At 44.1% G+C, this 23,248-nt stretch overlaps 1 protein-coding gene across 1 annotated transcript in view; it reads right to left on the bottom strand.

The window, feature by feature from the left end:
• LOC310747656 (uncharacterized protein) overlaps window positions 1-23,248 on the bottom strand; it is a 144,359-nt gene that overhangs the window by 37,797 nt on the left and 83,314 nt on the right. Inside the window, exons 10-16 of the mRNA XM_083582309.1 lie at window positions 22,185-22,372; window positions 19,479-19,706; window positions 17,443-17,522; window positions 12,864-13,146; window positions 9,148-9,996; window positions 7,956-8,183; window positions 4,795-4,874 (exon numbers count right to left, since the gene is read on the bottom strand). Of these exons, the coding sequence (XP_083438435.1) occupies window positions 4,795-4,874; window positions 7,956-8,183; window positions 9,148-9,996; window positions 12,864-13,146; window positions 17,443-17,522; window positions 19,479-19,706; window positions 22,185-22,372 (1,936 nt within the window). The remainder of the gene's footprint in view (window positions 1-4,794; window positions 4,875-7,955; window positions 8,184-9,147; window positions 9,997-12,863; window positions 13,147-17,442; window positions 17,523-19,478; window positions 19,707-22,184; window positions 22,373-23,248) is intronic.

Genomic DNA, 23,248 nt, shown 5'->3' on the forward strand with positions numbered 1-23,248 from the left:
ATGGTGCAACTCGTGGTCTGATTGCACACCAAATGTGGCAGATGAAAGAGAAGGTGCACAATAAACAGCAGCATATTGAAGCACATATTCTTTCCCATCAAACAGCATTATTTCCATCCAGCACACAAACTTTGCTTCACAACCAATCTCAATACAATATTCTGCCTTGTCACCAAAGACACTTCTCTAAATATTCACAGATTAAAATCCTATTTTATAACTTGATTAAGAGAAAGGTGAAAATCCTTCCTCTTCCTAAGTTGTCTTCCTTGCTTAGAATGGCAGGAAGAGGTTATAATACCCATGTTTTGACATTGGTTAGTATTCTCTGGAAATCTACTGAGACATTATCCAAGGGAGACATAGACATGCTGAGAGTGATAATTATAGGTGAGATAATAACAAGCTCTCTTTACATCAGGAACATCAGAAAATGCCCAATAATAATAATAATAACAACCCTGTTTCTGATGGTTCATTCAAAGATCTTTCTGACTGTTTATGGGACAACAAAAGGGCATGCAGACTTAAGAGCCATGAGGAAGAGAAAAACAGTGGGCCAGGCTCTTGTCAGTGTTGACCAGTGCAAATGATTCATCTGACCTAAGGTTTCCCACCTGAGCACCACTTCATTAGTTTTCTGACAATTATACCAAGACGAAAGAATGGTGAAAAGGACACCTATTTGTATACCTGATGGAAATAAATAATAACAATTATTATTGTTGTTGTTGTTGTTATTATTATTATTATTATTATTATTATTATTATTATTATTATTATTTATTGGTACCCCGCCCATCTGGCTGGGTTTCCCCAGCCACTCTGGGTGGCTTCCAACAGAATATTAAAATACAATAATCTATTAAACATTAAAAGCCTCCTTAAACAGGGCTACATTCAGATGTATTCTAAAAGTCTGGTAGTTGTTTTTCTTTTTGATAGCTGGTGGGAGGGCATTCCACAGGGCGGGTACCACTACCAAGAAGGCTCTCTGCCTGGTTCCCTGTAGCTTTGTTTCTCACACTGAGGGAACCGCCAGAAGGCCCTCAGAGCTGGACCTCAGTGTCCGGGCAGAATGATGGGAGTGGAGACGCTTCTTCAGGTATATTGGATGGATGCCATTTAAGATTTTAAGGTCAACACCAACACTTTGAATTGTGGTCGGAAACGTACTGGGAGCCAGTTTAGGTCTTTCAAGAACAGTGTTATGTGGTCTCAGCGGCCGCTCCCAGTCACCAGTCTAGCTGCTGCATTCTGGATTAGTTGTAGTTTCCAGGTCACCATAAATTCATGGGGAAGAGGACAGAACCCTGAGGCACCCCACAAGTGTGAGCCCAGGGGTCTGAACACTCACCTCCCCCATCACTTTCTGAACACGGCCCAGGAGGAAGGAGCGGAACCACTGTATAACAGTGCCCCCAGCTCCCAGCCCCTCTAGATGGTCCAGAGGGATGTTATGGTTGATGGTGTCAAAAGCCACTGAGAGATCCAGCAGAACTAGGAAACAGCTCTCACCTTTGTCCCTAGCCCACTGAAGATCATCGACCAGTGCGCCCAAGGCAGTTTCAGTCCCATGATGAGGCTTGAATCCCAACTGGAAGGGATCCAAATGGTCCGCTTCTTCCAGGCGTGCCTGGAGTTGTTCAGCAACCACTCGCTCAATCACCTTGCCCAAGAATGGAAGATTTGAGACTGGGCGATAGTTGACCATATTGGCCAGGTCTAAATACGTTTTTTTAAGAAGCGGTTTAATGACAGCCTTTTTCAGCGGGTCTGGGAAGGCTCCCTCACAGAGAGAAGCATTCACCATCCCGCAAAGCCCCTCACCCAGCCCTTCCCGCCTAGCTTTTATAAGCCAAGATGGGCAAGGATCAAGGAGACAGGTGGTCGGTTTCACTCGTCTAAACAGCCTGTCCACATCCTTGGAGGAAAAGCACCTCACAACTGATTGGTTGGAGGGTATATAGAAGTAATAAATAAAAAGTAGTGTGTGGTGGTATTATATTTACTAATAAAATGGAGCTTAATTTCACTCATGTTCAAAATGCTTTTACTCCAAAATATTCATTCAGAAGCATTCTGCTCCATCTTATAACAATAAACCCATTTATTGAATTTTAAGTTTAAAAATTTCATTGAATTTTAAGTTTAAAAATCCCCATGAGGAACGGTCTGGTGTATATTGCCCATTACCACAGGCATCCCTCACTGCACACGATAAATAACCAAATAATTTAATTAATAGCCAGAAATGGATCGAGAGAGCTGGAGAGTTCTCATGGCTTGTGAGGGCAGAGACTGGAGGTGCAGCAGGGTTTTTTTTTATGCTGCTCAGCCCCCGCCCCCACCTGACAGGTAATGTGCATAGAAGAGCAGCAGAAGCAGCAACTTTCCCCACACATCCTCCAGTCAGCCCCCAAAATTCCAGATGTGGGTATTTTAGGTGCAGTATTCTTGATCTGGAATGGAGAGAGAGCAGCAGAGAAGACAGTCATAGGGATTTAGATGGTGCTCCCCACTTATCCAATCTTCATTTATGTGTGGGGGCACTTGAACATAATCCCCAAGTAAGTGGGACTCGCTGTACTGAAATCTCTGAGACTGGCTAATCATGACAGTAGCAACTCTACAGAAACTTTAATGAGAGGAAAAAACCTAGAAAGGAATAAGACTTTTAAATAATAATAATAATAATAATAATAATAATAATAATAATAATGCCTCTCAATGTATTATTTTTCTGTTCAGTTTCTAATCAATTACCCTCTGAGGTTCTAGTCAGGTCTCAATATTTTATGGTACTGATGGCAGTTTTTTGGTTTCCAAATAATGCTTAAGGTTAAAACAAGATAAGGGGCTCCTGTTTCAGAGAGACCATATTTTGGTTTTAAAAGAAATTGCACATAACAATTGTAACATGTAAAATATAACACAATTTAATGGTGCGGATAAAGAGAGAGTACATTGCTCATATTTTGGTAGGAAAACCCCTACAAAGATGAAAAGATAATTAATTATTTTCTCTTTCTTAACTGCTCCTTGCTGTTCAGTTCAGGCCTCAACACAATGATGTAGCATTTGGGGGTAAAGATGGAACCAAGTAAACCAGCACTGGAGGCCAAGATGGAGAAGATCTCCACAGCAACCATGTGTTTTCCCTTGGAGCTCAGGTAGACTGGAACAAAGGAGATCCAAACACTACAAAACAAGAACATGCTGAAGGTGATGAATTTGGCCTCATTGAAGCTCTCAGGCAATTTCCTGGCAAAAAAGGCCACTACAAAGCTGACAATGGCCAAAAAGCCCATGTAGCCCAGGACACAGTAAAATAGGGCAACTGACCCTTCATTGCAGCCTAGAATGATTTCCCTCATCACAGACTGTATGTCAGAATCAGGGAATGGGGGAGAGGTTCCTAACCACACAGTGCAAATGCCCACTTGGATAAGGAAACAAGAAATCACAATGGAGCTTGCCAGTCTTTTCCCCACCCACTTCCTCATTCTGGATCCTGGTTTGGTGGCCACAAAGGCCAGAACCACCATGATAGTCTTGGCCAGCACACAAGAAACGGTCACTGTGAAAACAAGGCCAAAAGCCATTTGTCGGAGCAGGCAGCTCACTCTTCCTGGAGGGCTGAGAAAGATCAGTGGGCAGAGGAAGCAGAGCAGGAGGAAAGTGAGGAGAGTGTAGGTGAGGTCCCGATTGTTTGCTCTGACAAGTGGTGTGTCCTGATGTTTAATGAAGATGGCTAGGACCACCATATTGAGGAGAGAAAGAGAAAGAGCCAACAATACTAAGCTCATCCCCAGAGGCTCTTTAAAAGACAGGAAGCTGATGGTCTTTGGAACGCATTGTGATTGGTTCCTGTCTGGATAGTGGTCCTTTGGGCATGCAGCACAGTCAACCATGTCTGGAAAGAAAATAATACATTCAGATTTGGGGTGTGTTGCAGAGCAACTGCTAACGCTGCCAGTATGGAACTCATAATGTTAAATGAGAGTTATTACAGTTATTTCCAGGGTAACCAGATTGAAAGTGATGCATCAGAATCCCACCTCAGAACATAGCTGTCAACGTTTCCCTTTTTTAAAGGGAAATTCCCTTATTCCGAATAGGATTCCTCGCAAGAAAAGGGAAAAGTTGACAGCTATGCCTCAGAACTTTGTGTTGGGTTATGTGCATGGCTGTCAACCTTCCCTTTTTTTGCAGGAAATTCCCTTATTCCAGCACTGCTTCCCGCTGCTATCCTGGATTGTTAGATATCCCGTAGACTGTTCCTGGGACAGGTGAGGCTGCTGATCCCTTATTTTCAAATGTGAAAGTTCACAGCTATGGTTATGTGGGGTGTCCTGTAATGGCTTGCTAACTCCACAGAAACACATTGTTATTGCTCAAAACAGGTACAGTCCGTGACCATTTTGCACAGGGGTTCCATTCTCAGCCCCTTCCACCAGCACGCCCTATGCTGAACCCATTCCAACTTCCTCGAGTGCACGGTCACTAATCAATCAGACGCATGTTTATTTGTTATTGCCTGAATTAAGGAAGGTGTCTCATACTAAGTCATATCACTGGTGCATTTAATTCAGAATTGCCTGCTGCATTTTAACCTGTGACAAAGATTACATCATGGGTGACAAACCCATTCTTTTTAGGAGTGGGTCCCTAATCCTTTATGGGGGCTACCTGTCAATAGGTATGGAGGAGAAATTTGGTTTTTATTCCACTTGAATGAGAAAGATATCTAAATTGCACTCCTTGAATCATTATATATCATGTGTCTCTTACCCTTTTCGGATGAAATCTTGCCTTGAGGACATGGAGCACAACCATAGCAGCAGAATGGCTCCCCCTCCTTCTTCTCCTTCCTGGAACCAGGAGGGCAATTTGGGTTACACACCGAAAGGGGTGGACCCTGCTCATTTAAAGAAACAGATAAACTGTTTAGCACAAAGAAGTAAGTAGCACTTTTGGTTTCTTTTTTCTTCCAGCTGGCAGTAGGAAGACACCAAACTACTTATTCAAAACACAGTGCCAGGCTACTCATTTGGCTCTTCATGGTTCAACAACTTTCAGGGTGTTGCCTTATTAGACTTTACCGATTGGTTGGGTGAGCGTTGCTCCCAGAGAGGGAGGAAAGTGTCAAAAGACACCGAGGTTGCTTCAGAGAAAGAGTTCTTTATTTCTGCTCTCCGGAGCAGCAGAAAGGCACTTGCATGGTCAGTTCACAGCAAGAGCACTTAAAGAGCGGTTACACACAGCTTATATACCCTTTCTGGTCCCCTTGCCCCCTCCCCAGGAATCCAGCTACGTCAGCTTATACACGTAAGTTGAAATCCATGATCACAAACAGATGTTCCTGTTCCTGTACTCTTGACCATAAAAGGATGTTCCTATTCCTGTATTCCTTATCTTGGGAAAGGAGGTCACTAACTCTAAGAGCACTCCTGGTGCCATCCCCGAGTGCGGGGGTGTCTTGCAAGCTCTGTGCGTCAGTGTGTCAGGATATTTACAACCCACAAGATAAGATAAGCCCCAGCTCTGCCATCCTGTCTCCACTTTGGAACCCTAGTATAATTGAAAAGTGTGGTAGCTTGGGTGTGATTCACCCCCCCCCCAATTAAGTCTAAGAAATGCATTAGAGGAATGTTTTCGGCCGGTGCCTAAAGATACAAAGGGAGGTGCCTGGCAAGCCATCTTGGGGAGAGGTAATTCTTCCCCAATCTAATAAGCCCCCTTCCTCATTCTACACTTGGTGACAAAGAACAGCTACCCACAAACTTCCACAGCCCCTACTTCCTTCTCAACCAACAGCATTTCAGCTGCAAACAGCAAATCCCTTCTTCTTCCCAAGAGACTCATGAAATACACTGGGATGGCCAATTCTGCACTAGTTGGGCATTGATCTGAGCCAGCAAGATCTTATGTACGGGCCACATGTTCTCCTGCAATGATTTTGCAAAGTTTTTTGCAGATAAAATCGCTCAGATTCGGGAAGAAGTAGACTCCACCGTGGGAGCAGGGCCGGAGCGGGAGAGTGCTAGAGTTCTGTCTAGTCAAGTTGAGTGGGATCAATTCCAATCTGTTACCTCCGAGGATGTGGACAGGCTGCTTGGACGAGTGAAACCAACCACCTGTCTCCTGGATCCTTGCCCATCCTGGCTTATAAAAGCTAGCCGGGAAGGACTGGGCGATGGGCTTCGTGGGGTGGTGAATGCTTCCTTCCGTGAGGGAGCCTTCCCAGACCCGCTGAAAGAGGCGGTTATTAAACCGCTTCTTAAAAAACCATCTTTAGATGCGGCCACGATGGCCAACTATCGCCCAGTCTCAAATCTTCCATTCTTGGGCAAGGTGATTGAGCGAGCGGTTGCCGAACAACTCCAGGCACGCCTGGAAGAAGTGGACCATTTGGATCCCTTCCAGTCGGGATTCAGGCCTCATCATGGGACTGAAACTGCCTTGGTCGCACTGGTTGATGATCTCCAGCGGGCTAGGGACAAAGGTGAGAGCTGTTTCCTAGTTCTGCTGGATCTCTCAACGGCGTTTGATACCATCGACCATAACATCCTTCTGGATCGTCTTCAGGGGCTGGGAGCTGGAGGCACTGTCATACAGTGGTTCCGCTCCTTCCTCCTGGGCCGTGTTCAGAAAGTGGTGGGGGATGAGTGTTCAGACCCCTGGGCTCTCACTTGTGGGGTGCCTCAGGGTTCTGTCCTCTCCCCCATGCTTTTCAACATTTACATGCAGCCGCTGGGAGAGATCATCAGGAGGTTTGGGCTGGGTGTTCATCAGTATGCGGATGATACCCAGCTCTACCTCTCTTTTAAATCAGAACCAGTGAGGGCGGTGAAGGTCCTGTGTGAGTGTCTGGAAGCAGTTGGAGGATGGATGGCGGCTAACAGATTGAGGTTGAATCATGACAAGACAGAAGTACTGTTTTTGGGGGACAGGAGGCGGGCAGGTGTGGAGGATTCCCTGGTCCTGAATGGGGTAACTGTGCCCCTGAAGGACCAGGTGCGCAGCCTGGGAGTCATTTTGGACTCACAGCTGTCCATGGAGGCACAGGTCAAATCTGTGTCCAGGGCAGCTGTTTACCAGCTCCATCTGGTACGTAGGCTGAGACCTGCAGACTCTCTCGCCAGAGTGGTGCATGCTCTGGTTATCTCCCGCTTGGACTACTGCAATGCACTCTACGTGGGGCTACCTTTGAAGGTGACTCAGAAACTACAACTAATCCAGAATGCGGCAGCTAGACTGGTGACTGGGGGCGGCCGCCGAGACCATATAACACCGGTCTTGAAAGACCTACATTGGCTCCCAGTACGTTTCCGAGCACAATTCAAAGTGTTGGTGCTGACCTTTAAAGCCCTAAACGGCCTCGGTCCAGTATACCTGAAGGAGCGTCTCCACCCCCATCATTCTGCCCAGACGCTGAGGTCCAGCGCCGAGGGCCTTCTGGCGGTTCCCTCATTGCGAGAAGCAAAGCTACAGGGAACCAGGCAGAGGGCCTTCTCGGTAGTGGCGCCCGCCCTGTGGAACGCCCTTCCAGCAGATGTCAAAGCGATAAACAACTACCTGACATTCAGAAGACATCTTAAGGCAGCCCTGTTCAGGGAAGTTTTTAACGTGTGATATTTTACTGTATTTTTGGTTTTTATGGAAGCCGCCCAGAGTGGCTGGGGAGGCCCAGCCAGATGGGCAGGGTATAAATAATAAATTATTATTATTATTATTATTATTATTATTATTATTATTATTATTATTATGTTGTGATTCCTGCATCGCGGACCACATGACTTCCAACTCCAAGATTCTATGATTCTTACACAGTGTAGAGAAAAAGTGTTTAGAATCTGGCTGGAAAGGCAGGTATGTGCTGGACTGATGATCTGTAAGTAGAATAACATTCTCTTTTCCTATCTCTCATAACTGTAGGAATTATGCCTCACCTGGTGAAAGCTTCTGTGCCACACTATTCTGTTGTCATCAAGGGTGAATGGCTGGTCAGGTGTAGCCTCCACACCAACCCTTCCAACCTTGACCTTCATGAAGGAGTTATTTGGAAAAGTGACCAGGTTGGTGATATCAAAGCCAGCTTCTACTTCCCTGTTCTCACTGAAAGATACTGTTTCCCCAGCAGAGTTGTTGAAGGAGACAGTCCTAAGGAAGGGATGGAGCTGCATTGAAAGAAAAAGAGTAACTTTGAAGTAATGCAAATGTCTCTCCTTTCTCACATTCAGGATGCCTCCAGACTGTCAAAACAGGGAGGTAGTGCCATGCAAATATAATCAATTTTCTGAGAACTGGTTTGTAGGACGAGCATTCACATACTGAGCCAATGATCTCCATTGTTTCCTATGGGGAAAATCCCAAGGAATGACTGACCATGCTTGGATATCTACACACACTGCCCAACTAGCCTGATATAACCAGCATGCTTAAGTCTAATAAAGACATAAATGGTTTAATGTCGTTTGAAAAAGGTGTTCTGACAGACTTGGCCTATGTCCCAGCCCCTTACCTTGGGAAGAAATGGGCAACAAAGCCTATTGTTCTGCTCACTCTATATGTGAATTTCGTGCATGGGGAGTTCTGAACTGCTCCCTATAGCCGCATGGAATTAAGAAGCCTGTTTTTCATATAAGAATGTAATCTGAAACTACCATTTTCTATACCAATAAAAAGTTTAGGAACTTTTACCATTTTGTCTTCTACTTCTGCAACATTATTATGAGTGCTGTGTTCCAAAAAACCTTTGAACTTAGAAGAGTTTTGTAAGTAAACCACATTATGACCTGCTAAGCATGTGATCTATTTATGTGCTCGGAAAGTGGGATCTTCTGGAATTCACCGGAAAGGGCATATTTTAAGGTTTTACATCCTGTATTTCCATGCTTCTGTTTGCTGCATGTTTTCCCATGCACACAAAGGAAGTTGCCCACAAAAAAAACTGGAAAGTGCAGGATTGGGTCCTCCTGCTTAAGAGCTGTAAGCAGAACAGTCTGATTCTTCACTGAGCTGGTCCTGAATGAACAGCTTCTCCGCACACAAATGGAGAATGTGGAGATCAAATTTTTTCAGGGTACTGTTTTGCATATCACTGCCTATGTCAAATAAATTATATCTCATAATAGGAATTACCTGCCAAGGCCGAAACTCCTGCATCTCTCCTTCCACCATTCTCCTATATTTGGCTCCAGGCAGGAACATGGCATGTAGAGCATGTGCTATGGCATAGACAGCAGTATAGAGACTGTAGCTGTGGCCAGACATGGTCATCTCAAAAACAGACGAAGGGAGATTCTCCAGCTTCTCCTCTCCAGTGCAGGTTTCACTGTCCTGCTCCTTTGTACTGGAGTATGGAAATAAACAGAGAAAGACTTGTGCCCAGAACTGCTTGACAAAGCCATTTCCATTTGCCTCAAAAGGATTTTGTGCCTGAAGAAAGGCTTTGAATCCTTGTACCACATTTGAATGAACTGCAAAGGATAGGGAACCCTGGAAGATTTGCATATCCAGGCTCATTTGCAAGGGCGGTGCTGTGAAATCCAGTTGTGCCGTCAAAATCCACACCTTGTCATCAGATGTCTTGGTCACATTTTCCATTTCACCTAGTGCTATCATTGTCTGCAATACAAGCATGGACTTTGTTCCTCCATAGACAACCACCACCTTGGCTTTACTTTCCAGAATAGCTTGATAAATTTGGATCCAGTGGAAATACATGACATAGTACTCCGCCAAATGTGTTTTTTTCAGGTTTGTCTCTGAGAAGGCCAAGCAAATACCTTTCTGGGAGAGCAGAGGTTTCAGCATCTGAATAAATCTCTCTCCACTTTCTGCAGCAAGCAACCCAACCCACGTCCAACCAAAGTGCAGAAGTAACTCAACAATCCCAGTGTACTGATGGGCTTCATTGGGCACCATCCTGTAGAAGGAAGTAGATTGGCTTTGACCAGTATCCTCTGGAGAAAAGGAGCCATAAGTCAGCTAAAAGGAAATAAAGGAGCATCATCTATAATTGCAGAAGGACTGGGCATGTGCATACAGGGCCTGCCCACCCAGGAGGCAAGATGAGCAAGTTGCCTCAAAAAAGCAGTTTCCAGAGAGCAGGGGGTGTGTGTGTGGAATAATAAATAAATAAATAAGAGCAGGAACGACCATGCCTGCCATGAGACACTGAGGTTCTGTTTTTAAACTCTTTGCCCACAAGAGATTCGCAAAGGGCCCCTTCTGTAGAACTTCTTATCTGTGCAAAATAATGTATTACAACCTGAGTTTAATTGCTGGAGACACTAAAAAGGAGACATAGCAGCTGTGAGGAGTAAACGGGCTAGCTGAATTGGATAATCCTCCCAAAGAGGCTCCTTTCCTTGTTAAAGTTGCCATTAGATGGCTAGGAACAGCGTTATCTATGAAAGAATGTATTAGAAGCCCACACTGACCCTGCAGAGTTGATAGATGTATAGGGTCTGGGTGACTCAGAATGGCAGAGAATAGTTAAGAGAGCATTGTGCATGCTTAAAAGCTTCATGAATATTAGTAAGCACGCCCCAGGTGGAGATACAGCTTAATCGTGTCCTCCCTTAAAGAGGGCATGTGTTGCGGTGAGACCTGGAATCCGATCCCCTGTGTTGTGGGTGGGTTGGATTGGTCAGCCACAGCACCCAGTTGGTAGGTCCCTCGATGCTGGGTTCAATTTGGCCAATGGGGCGCAGTCCAAACAGATCGAGGGACCTATATATGCCTATGCACATGACCCAGAGCTTCCTCTTTGGGCGCATGCATTCGGAACACCCGCCCACCTCTTCCTACTTTAGGGCTTGTTGCACTTGACCTTGCTATGCCGCCGTGTGTCGTCTGTCGTTGGGACAGGGGCAGGTCAAGAATTTCCCCCACTTGGCTGATTGGCTGTTGTCATTTGGGTTTCGCCTGCCACGTAGCAAATTGTCAGAACTTGTAAGGTTGTGGATAGGCTCTGATTCAGGTGATAGGGATGGGGGAACGCTCTCGCCATCCCTATGTGAAGGGTATTCTGTTAAAGGAATCCAGGGACTCAAATGGTTTGGTAAACCCCTGTGAGGGGGTTGTGTCCGTGCCTGAGTCCAGGGGGACATCTGGATGGCAGACATAGTCCATTCCTGACTTTTTGCCTATCCAGGTCTTCACCCTTGGCTGACCTATGCTGGAACCCTGGGTCAGCGCTACCTGCATGGCAGGGAGCTAGTCCAACCAGAGCCTATGCAACCACTCACTTTCTGTAATCAATAAAGTTGAGGCCTAAATTTTGCCCAAAACCAAAACCAAAATTTGAGTCAAGTGTGAATTTATTTAGGGAGGAGGTCTCTGGGTCTGAACACTCAATTTACATGAACATGGGATGTATGTAAATGGACATGGGATGTATGTAACAGTTGGGAGCACATATCAAGAAGACATGAAGAAAGCATATCAGAAAAGTATGTAACTACAGTTTCCTGACCAATAGGATACTGCAGGAACGAATTTCGGACTGGTTAGGACTGGGGTAGACAACCTAAGGCCCGGGGGCTGGATGTGGCCCAATCACCTTCTAAATTAGGCCCACGGACGGTCCGGGAATCAGCGTGTTTTTACATGAGTAGAATGTGTCCTTTTATTTAAAATGCATGTCTGGGTTATTTGTGGGGCATAGGAATTTGCAGGCTTCCAGCTTTGCAAGAGATCAGCTTCCATCTCCAACCAGTAGGTCATGAAGCAAAAGTGAGAGGGTGTCAGTCGGCAGCATGGAAATTCGATACATGTTTTTTGCTGTGTGTGGATAAGGAAGTGAGGTGAGATGAGCACTCTTCCATCATCACATTACCTTCTCTCCATCCCAAGACACTTTTCAGTCAGTAAAAAAACAAGCTGCCAAACTCACTCAAGGGGTTGGGAGAGCAGGACTGGAGAGTGTTTTGAGGGCTGCATTTTGTCCCTGAATCGGATATTCCTAATCCATGCTCAAACTCAACAGCGTTAGCAAACTGCAGTTCCAATGGGGTATCATTTTCTGGTTTACCTCAGGCAGCAAAGGGTCTTGGGCTGGCCCTTGTGCATTTCTAATGACTGTGGTGGTAAAAATAAATATGTTGGCAGGGTGGGTGGGAGGGAGATATCTTCCCTTCACTCTCCCCTTCTCCGTGGCATTTGGTGTGCTGCTACAACATTCTCCTGTGGAAAAAGCACTTGAGAAAAACCACATTCCTGCAGCTCTCTGGCATGCAATACAGTGGCAGACCCTCCTAGTGTCCTTATTTTCCAAGGACAGTCCCAGATTTACAGAAGGAGTCCCAGTTTCTGATTTGATCCCACAGTGCCCCATTTTTACTTCTTTTCATCAGAGAAATGTTGGAGGGTATGGAGTTATCCAATCCCTGAGCCATTTGAAGACAGTCCCATATAGGGAAGTTTTTTAAATGTTTAATACGGGGGCAACCCAGTAAGATGGGTGGGGTATAAACAGTAACATTATTATTATGGAATAGGATATCCCTATGAAGGGGCTGCATCATCAGCTGAACCTGAGACACCAAGCTAGATAGAAGATTCACTTCTCAGACCTCCAGCAGAGAGAAATGGCCAGTGTGCCTAAGAATGGGGGAAAGGAATGGCCACCTAGAGCAGACATGTTTTTATTATGCTGATAGCTTAATGTCACCTGGCAGCTTGATGCTACGCATTCTATTTAATTGTGCAAAGCACAATGGGAACACTTTTTGTGAAGGGCAGAATCACTCTCCTTTGTCTCTCACAACTATTTCTCTAATATGCAAATCCTTTCTAGATAGAAAAGATTGTGATGGATGAGTGTGGAAACCCCCATGGCAGCATCTTACCTGGGGAATGTTGTAGATGCCCAAGATGTTTGCTAGGTTGACGGAGGTATCCAAGTCTAGTCCCCCAATAACTGCCGCCAGGTGTTTCTGGATGTTGCACTTGTAGTTGGGTCTAAGTGTGGAGGGAAGGTTCAGAGCAGCCCAATAGGTTATCCTTTCATCGAAGTAACTGTCATAGATGTGGAATCCCAGTGTGATATTAGGCAAGATCTTGGGGTTCTCATTGATCTCCTGGACAGCAAATACCAAGGCCAGAATATGCTGGTAGTTCTTTGGCACAATACTGCAAGAAGAATTTTATGCTGTATAATTGAGAGATGTGCTATGCATGTTTTTCAGTGGCCTCTTTATGATTCTTGAGTATTTTAGTGTAAATTTTGCCCTAATACACACATATCTGCAGAACAATTTCCCCTAAAAGAGCAGAATTTCAGCTTAATGTAGGGCTCATTCAGACTTCCCCAAGTCCTGCCATTTTCTTCCAGGAAAATCTGATCTTTATCTGATCAATTGGAACTCACACCTCCCTCAGAATGTCTCCCAACTGACAGTAAAGTGACATTTCTTCACAGATCACTACCTTCAGCTGAATATAGTCAGAATATATCTAATCCACTCCCTGTCTATAACTATAACTATTAAAGACAATCGTCTACCCTGACTTGGATGAGAACATCAGGGGTTATTCAAGCATCACCTCAAAGGAGAGTTTCTGAGGTGAAGATAAAGAACAGAGAAGGACTTTCAAACTTAAACTAGGGAGGTTTAATCTTTGAGTCCTCCTCTTGTAAAACTCCTTGGAAGAGATTTAGTGGGATGTGGGGAGGAGAGAACACATCAACAAGACCAGGCTCTCTCATCTCACTGACACATTCAGATCTGCATTCCCCTTCAGTGGAAGTAAATCCAACTGAACTCGGGGAAACTAGCATCTGAGGAAGCCTGGTTAGAGCTGGCGGATATTTCAGTATCATCTGATTATTTGACATTTGATGTCTTTACTGGGTATAAAGGCGCTGATGGATAGTTAGCCTTTCTTTGAAGTCTTCTTTGTCAAAAGCAGCAAAGAGGTGAGAAGCAAGTCCGCCAACAATAAGATGACCAGGTTGGTAGTATTCATGTGGAATGCTGGACAGATCATGGACGGTGCAACTCGTGGTCTGATTGCACACCAGATGTGGCAGATGAAAGAGAAGGGGCACAATAAACAGCAGCATATTGAAGCACATATTCTTTCTCATCAAACAGCCTTATTTCCTTCCAGCACATGAACCTTGCTTCACAACCAATTCCAGTACAATACCTTGTCACAGATGGCACTTCACTAACACTTCACAGATTAAAATCCTACTTTATAACTTGATTAAGAGAAAGGTGAAGATACTTCCACTTCCTCTGTCCTCTCCCTTGCAAAGAATGGCATGAAGAGGTTATAATACCCATGTTTCTACATTGGTTAGTATTCTCTGGAAATCTACTGAGACATTATCCAAGGGATACTTAGCCATGCTGAGAGTGATAATTGTAGGTGAGATAATAACAAGCTCCCTTTACATCAGGAACATCAGAAAATGCCCAAACATAACAATAATAACCCTGTTTCTGATGTTTCGTTCAAAGTTCTTTCTGACTGTTTATGGGATAAGAAAAGGGCATGCAGAATTAAGAGCAACAAGGAAGAGAAAAACAGTGGGCCAGTCTCTTATCAATGCTGGCCAGTGGAAATGATTCATCTGACCTCCTAACATTTCCCACCTGAACACCAGTTCATTAGTTTTCTGACAATTATACTGAGATGAAGGAATGGTGAAAAGGACAACTATTTGTGTTCCTGATAGAAAAGCACCTCACAACTAGCTGGTGGGAGAAATATATAGAAGCAATAAATAAAAAGCAGTGAATGGTGGTATTTTCTAATAAGATGGTACTTAATATCACTCATGTTCAAAATGTGTTTACTCTAAAATATTCTTTCGGAAGCATTCTGCCCCATAGTATAACAATAAACCCATTTAAAATACCAAAATTGTTATTCATTGAATTCTAAGTTTAAAAAACCCTCCAGGGGTAGTTTAGCATATATTGCCCATGAATGCGGGCATCCCCCACTGCTAATGAATAATATCAAAATAATTTAATTGATAACCAGTAATAGAAGGAGAGAGCTGGAGAGTTCCCATGGCTTGTGAGGGCAGAGACTGGCGGTGCAGCAGGGGGATGTTTATGCTACTCAGCCCCCACCCCACCTGACAGCTAATGTGCATAGAAGCAGCAACTTTTCCACACATCCTCCAGTCTGCCCCCAAAATTCCAGATGTGGGTATTTTAGATGCAGTATTTTTTATCTGGAATGGAGAGAGAACAGTAGAGAAGATATTCAAAAGGTTTTAGAGGGTGCTCCCCACTTATCCAATATTCATTTATGTGTGGTGGCACTTGAACATAACCACCAGGTAAGTGAGGACTCACTGTACTGAAACCTCAGAGAATGGCTAATCATGACAGTAGCAACTCTACTGAAACCTTACACAGAGGAAAATAACCTAGAAAGGAATTAGACTTTTTTTAAAAAAAGAAATTGCCTCTCAGTGTATTATTTCTTCCTATTCAGTTTCTAATCAATTACCCTCTGAAGTTCTAGTCAGGTCTTGATATTTTATGGTACTCATGACAGTTTTTTGGTTTCCAAATAAGCCTTAGGGTTAAAACAAGATGAGGGGCTCCTGCCTCAGAAAGATCACAGGGGATTTTAAAAGAAATTGCACATAGGAATTGCAACATGTAAAATACAACAAAATTGAATGGTGTGGATAAAGAGAGATTAAATTGCCATAAAATGCAAGGTAATTGTATGATGTAGGTGCCCATATTATCATAGAACAAAAAACAGAGAGGACATGCTAATTTTCTATTTCCTCTTTATTAACTGATCTTTGCTGTTCAGATCAGGCCTCAACACAATGATGTAGCATTTGGGAGCAAAGATGGAGCCCAGTATCCCAGCACTGGAGGCCAAGATGGAGAAGATCTCCACAGCCACCATGTATTTCCCCTTGGTGCTCAGGTAGACCGGAACAAAGGAGATCCAAACACTACAAAACAAGAACATGCTGAAGGTGATGAATTTGGCCTCATTGAAGCTCTCAGGCAGTTTCCTGGCAAAAAAGGCCACAACAAAGCTGAGAATGGCCAAAAAGCCCATGTAGCCCAGGACACAGTAAAACAGGGCAACTGACCCTTCGTTGCAGCCTAGAATGATTTCCCTCATCACAGAGTTCATGTCAGAATCAGGAAATGGGGGAAAGATTCCTAACCACACACTGCAAAGGCCTGCTTGGATAAGGGAACAAGAAAACACAATGGAGCTTGCCAGTCTTTTCCCCACCCACTTCCTCATTCTGGATCCTGGTTTGGTGGCCACAAAGGCCAGAACCACCGTGATCGTTTTGGCCAGAACACAAGAAACGGTCACTGTGAAGACAAGGCCAAAAGCCATTTGTCGGAGCAGGCAGCTCACTCTTCCTGGAGGACTGAGAAAGATCAATGGGCAGAGGAAGCAGAGCAGGAGGAAAGTGAGGAGAGTGTAGGTGAGGTCCCGATTGTTTGCTCTGACAAGTGGTGTGTCCTGGTGTTTAATGAAGATGGCAAGGACCACCACGGTCAGGAGAGAGAGTGAAAGAGCCAAGAATGCTAAGCTCATTCCCAGAGGCTCTATAAAGGACAGGAAGGTGATGGTCTTTGGAATGCATTGTGATTGGTTCCTGTGTGGATAGTGATCTTCGGGGCATGCAACACAGTCAACCATGTCTGGAAAGAAAATAATACATTCAGATTTTACATTTTAGATACTTTTTAGATTTTCGATTAGAGCAACTGCTAATGCTGCAAGTATGGAACTCACAGAAGGTATCACAGATATTTCCAGAATAACCAGATTGAAAGTGATGCATGAGAATCCCACCTCAGCCTTTGTGTTGAGTTATGTGGGGTGTCCTGTGATGGCTTGCTAACTTCTCATAAACCACATTTTTTATTGTCCAGAACAGGCACAGTCCATGACCATTTCCAGAGAGGTTCCATTCCCAGCCCTGTTCCACACCCTTTGCTGAACCCATTACACCCTGCCCAGGTGTGCGATCGCGAATCAATCAGACACGTTTGTTTGTTATTGCCTTAATTAAGGAAAGTGTCTCATACCAAGTGATATCACTGGTGCATTTAATTCAAAATTGCCTGCTGTATTTTCACCTGTGACAAAGATTACATCATGGGTGACAAACCTATTCTTTTTAGGAGTGGGTCCCTAATCCTTTATGGGGGCTATCTAGCAATTGGTATGGAGACAATTTGGTTTTTATGCCACTTGAATGAGAAAGATATCTAAATTGCACTCCTTGAATCAACACGTAAACCAAAGTAAATTTTCCCTTAAAATTTATACTTCTCTAAACATTTGCGATGCAGTACTCCAATCAAACAACATGTACAAAAATGCAAAGGTTACCAATTCTTTATCTATCCTTTTCCGCAACTTCTAACATGCCTAATTTTTGAAAATCGTATATCCTATGTCTCTTACCCTTCTGGGACGAAATCTTGCCTTGAGGACATGGGGCACAACCATAGCAGCAGAATGGCTCCCCCTCCTTCTTCTCCTTCCTGGAACCAGGAGGGCAATTTGGGTTACATACAGAAATAGGTGGAACCTGCTCATTTAAAGAAACCGTTTAGCACAGAGAAGTAAGTAGCACTTTTGGTTTCTTTTTTCTTCCAGCTGGCAGTAGGAAGACACCAAACTACTTATTCGAAACACAGTGCCAGGCTACTCATTTGGTTCCTCGTGGTTTTTTAAAAAAATAATAAACCAAAATAATGCTGAAACTGACCATGTTTGAGCCCCTTTCTGGCATTCAGAAAGAATGCATGATAGCTGAAATAGGGAAGGGGATTGGGGGTTCATCTTTGCCAGCCCTGCCCCCCTTTTGTCCCCATAAAGTAATACCTTTTACACCTCCAATTTTCCAATTGCAGCAAGTGTAAAAAATAATAATCATGCTTTGTGAAGATGACAGAAGTGCCAAAAATGATCTACAAATGTGGAGACCTTGTGGAGTGTGGTCTCACCATCTCTGCCCAAATTGTTCCCATAGCTGTTCCACCAATCATCTCTGCATACTAAGCAGAAAGCTCTGACAGGCTGAACACACTGAGAAGCCTCCCTGTTATTTAGAATTTTCTGTTCTTATCTTGGTCCCCAAATATGAGGAATCGTCTAAACAAGTTCAGCCAAATGTTCTTAGAAGCCCCCTTCACAGCCATGCATTTTATCTTAACAGATGCATTTTCAAGTGTATTTAATCCTACCAGATGTATTGTTCAAACAATATTGGTACTTTTTTGAGGTGAGACTATACCACAAGATCCACAGAAATTTGAAACCTGTTCCAATATGTGTACTAGTCTGAGAGGTATAAAATTGTAGACAATATGAAATTCTCCTCCACCCATGCCTACAGTTCCTTTTTCCTTAGGATACAAGTGGCTAGCATAAGCACACTTCTTGTTGTTTTTTTAAAAAGGAACATGAATAATGGAATGTGTGGTTTGTCTTAAAGGTAAAGGGACCCCTGACCATTAGGTCCAGTCGTGACCGACTCTTGGGTTGCGGCGCTTATCTCACTTTATTGGCCGAGCGAGCTGGCATGCAGCTTCCGGGTCATGTGGCCAGCATGACTAAGCCGCTTCTGGTGAACCAGAGCAGCGCACGGAAACAGCGTTTACCTTCCCGCCGAAGTGGTACCTATTTATCTATTTGCACTTTGACGTGCTTTCAAACTGCTAGGTTGGCAGGAGCAGGGACCGAGCAACGGGAGCTCACCCCGTCGTGGGGATTCGAACCGCCGACCTTCTGATCGGCAAGTCCTGGGCTCTGTGGTTTAACCCACAGCACCACCCATGTCCTGTGGCTTGTTTTAGGTGTCTCAATAAAATTAGGGCTGCCATATATCCGGATTTCAAATGTGGAAGCGGCGTCCTGGGGAAAGTTCTGGAAGGTGGAGGTTTGTCCTGGATCTTTGGCAAGTACAACAAAAAATTGTGGGATTTTGGCATGTTTGGGGAGGGAGTTTTACGGGGTCCTGAAATATGTCAACCCTAGTATAATTGAAAGGTATAGTAGCTTGGGTGTGATTCACACACACACACACACACACACACACACAGAGAGACATACCCATTATGTCTAAGAAATTCATTAGAGGAATGTTTTCGGCTGGTGCCTCTTCTTCTTCCCAAGAGACTCATGAAATACACTGGGAAGAAAAGAGCCCCAAGACAAAAGCCACATGCCATATCCAGATGCTGGACAAGATTGAACAATGGCAATATTCTGCACTAGTTGGGCATTGATCTGAGCCAACAAGATCATCTTATGTTGTGATTTCTGCATCGCGGACCACATGACTTCCAACTCTAAGATTCTATTATTCTTACACAGTGCGGAGAAAAAATGTTTAGAATCTGGCTGGAAAGGCAGGTATGTGCTGGACTGATGATGTGTAAGTAAAACAACATTATCTTTTCCTATCTCTCAGAGATGTAGGAATTATGGCCCACCTGGTGAAAGCTTCTGTGCCACACCATTCTGTTGTCATCAAGGGTGAATGGCTGGTCAGGTGTAGCCTCCACATCCACCCTTCCAACCTTGACCCTCACGAAGGAGTTATTTGGAAAAGTGACCAGGTTGGTAATATCAAAGCCAGCTTCTACTTCCCAGCTCTCACCAAAAGATACAGTTTCTCCGGCAGAGTTGTTGAAGGAGACACCACTAAGGAAGGGATGGAGCTGCATTGAAATAAAAATAGTAACTGTGAGGTAATGGATATGTCTCTCCTTTTTGGCACTCACGATGCCTCAAGTCTGTCTGTACAGTGTTTTCTATACCAATATTTTAGGAACTGTAGCCATTATTGTAACCAAGCTATGTTTGACTGCCTGCACAACTGACTGCCGTATGGAAAAGCACATGAATCTGACATTTGAAGAGTTTTGTATGTAAACAATGTATAACCTATTAATTATGTGACCTGCCTTTGTGGTAAGGAAGTGGGATATTTTGGGATCAGCTAGAAGGGGTACATTTTAAGGTTTAAACACCTACATTTCATGCCTTTATTTGCTGCATGAGTTGCCATTTTAATTCTCTTCTGGGGTTCTCTCAGCAAAGAGTCCAACAAGAATGATATTGCTTAGCAAGCTCAGCTAAAACTACAAAATAAAAAGGTTGAAAGTCCTCTTCCTTGCTGTTCCCCATCTCATTTCCCCAGCCACAGCTACATTTTTCTCCAGCTCCACCTGCCTCTTCCTGCCAGCTCTCTCCTACTCGTCTCAGTCTAGGCTGGGATCCTCCCTGTAACTTGTGTGCAGTGAAGCTGCTTTGGAAGTAGCAGCACAGTGCAGGATTGGATCCGCCTTCACTAACAGGTTCTCTGCACGCAAAGGAAGTTGCTCACAAAAAAGCAGGACAGTGCAGGATTGGATCCTCCTGCTTAAGAGCTGTAAGCAGAACGGCCTGATACTTCCCTGTGCTAGTCCTTAATGAGCAGCTTCTCTGCATACAAGGGGAGAATGTGGTCTAGTAGTGAGAACTTGCAATTTTTCAGGGTGCTGTTTTGCATATCATTGCCTATGTCAAATTATAACTCATGACGCATTACCTGCCAAGGCCAAACCTCCTGCATCCCTCCTTCCACCGCTGCCCTGTATTTGGTTCTGGACAAGAGCATGGCATGTAAAGCATGTGCCGTTGCATAGACAGCATTATAAAGATTGTAGCTGTGGCCAGCCATGCTCATCATAAATGCAGATGAAGGGAGATCTTCCAGCTTCTCCTCGCCAGTGCAGGTTCCACTGGTCTGCTCCTCTGTACTGGAGTTTGGAAATAAACAGAGAAATACCTGTGCCCAGAACTGCTTGACAAAGCCATTTCCATTTGCCTCAAAAGGATTTTGTGCCTGAAGAAAGGCTTTGAATCCTTGTACCACATTTGAATGAACTGCAAAGGAGAGGGAACCCTGGAAGACTTGCATATCCACGTTCATTTGATAGGTCAATGCTTTGAAATCCAGCTGTGCCGTCAGAATCCACACCTTGCCTACAGACGTCTTGGTCACATTTTCCAATTCACCAAGAGCTACTATGTCTCTCATGGCAAGCATGTACTTTGTTTCTCCATAGAAAACCACCACCTTGGCTTTACTTTCCATAATAACTTGATAAATTTGGATCCAGTGGGGATACATGTCATAATACTCAGCCATATATGTCGTTTTTAGGGTTGTCTCTGAGAAGGCCAAGCAAATGCCTTTCTGGGAGAGCAGAGGTTTCAGGGTATGAATAAACCTCTCTCCACTGTCTCCACTAGCAAGCAACCCAACCCATGTCCAGCCAAAGTGCAAAAGTAACTCAACAATCCCAGTGTACTGATGGGCTTCATTGGGCACCATCTTGTAGAAGGAAGTGGATTGGCCTTGAGCAGGATCCTCTGGAGCAAAGGACCCATAAGTGATCTAAAGGGAAATAAAGGAGCATGATTTATAAATGTAGAAGGACTGGGTATGTGAACCCAGGGGGCAAAATGAGCCAGTTGCCTTAAGAAGGCAGGTTCCACAAAGCTCCTCTGCCCTCCTTTTCTTTATCCACTGTGATCTCTAGGCTTTTTCTCTACTGCTGCTTTTCTCTCCCCTGTTTCTTTCATGTTGCTTCACCACAACATTTCAGCTCCTGATTTCATGGCATCTTCCCTTCCCTTCCTCTCTCAAGCCACTAACACACAGAATCCCCATCAAGTCCCAGAATGTGTGGGCAGCTGATTCCTGATAGGCAGGCTTCCAGCTTTGCAAGGGAGCAGCTTCAGTCTCCAACCAGTAGGCCATGGAGCAAAGGTGAGAGGGTGTCAGTTGGCAGAATGGAATTTGGATACATGTTTTTAGGTGTGTGTGGACAAGGAACTGGGGTGAGATGAGCACTCTTCCACCATCCCATTACCTTCTCTTCATCCATAGACACTGACAGTCTGATGCTTGGCGGAGAGGAATGGCTACCTAGAGCAGACATGTTTTTATTATGCTGATAGCTTAATGTCACCTGACAGCTTGATGCTACGCATTCTATTTAATTGTGCAAAGCACACTGGGAACACTTTTTGTGAAAGGCAGAATCACTCTCCTTTGTCTCTCACAACTATTTCTATATTAAACAAATCCTTTCTGAATAGAAAACATCATGGTGAATGAGTGTGGAAACCCCAAGACTGTATCTTACCTGGGGAATCTTGTAGATGCCCAAGATGTTTGCCAGGTAGACAGAGGTATCCAAGTCCAGTCCCCCAATAACTGCCATCAGGTGTTTCTGGATATTGCACTTGTAGTTTGGTAGAAGGGTGGAGAGAAGGTTCAGAGCAGCCCAGTAGGTCATCCTTTCATCGAAGTAACTGTCATAGATGTGGAATCCTAAGGTGATATTAGGTAAGATCTTGGGGTTCTCATTGATCTCCTTGACAGCAAATACCAAGGCCAGAATATGCTGGTAGTTCTTTGGCACAATACTGCAACAAGAATTTTATGCTGTATCAGTGGGAAATATCCTATGTTGTTTTTTAATCTGCTTCTTAATGATTCTTTAATATTTTAGTGCAAATTGTGCCCCAATATACTCATATCTACAGAACATTTCCCACTGAAATAATGCATTGTATTCCAATTCTATTCCAGTTACACTAATATATGAATTTTTATGCACACTTTGCCTACATATATTCATTTTTGTTTACATTGTTTGGCTGGAGAACTGTTTTGAACAATTTGGAGAAATGTGAATTTCAAATGATGGCTGTGTTTTGGCCCTGCCTGTGATCCAGGCCCTGCCTTTTTATAACTATTTAGAGCAAAGAAAGTTTGGTAGGTTCACCTTCAAATATGAACTGATTTGAATTGCCTCCTTCCCAAGAATGGAATACTGATGTTTACTTTGGGGTCCATCATATACTTGACAACACTTTTTGAAGACCCAAGAGATGCTGCGGCTGACAGAAGCATCTAAAGCCTTTTATCTCATACCAACTTCCCTAAGCCTCCACTCCTGTTCAGTTCACTCACAGATTAGTTGAGCAGCTAGGTACAGTCTGCCTCTGACTGGCAAACTCCTCAGGTTATATTCTTGGCTGCTTGGACATCCAAGCTCCTTTAAGAAATCTGCGTTTCTAATGTTCTTCTGGTATGAACTGAGCAGAATTTTGGCTTAATGTAGGGTTCATTCAAACTTCCCCTAGTCCTGCCATTTACCTCAGGGAATACCTGATCTTTACTGCTCAATTGGAACTCACACCT

This window comes from Podarcis filfolensis (genome assembly GCF_964270895.1).
Source record: "Podarcis filfolensis genome assembly, chromosome: 13".
Classification (NCBI taxonomy): Eukaryota; Metazoa; Chordata; class Lepidosauria; order Squamata; family Lacertidae; genus Podarcis; species Podarcis filfolensis.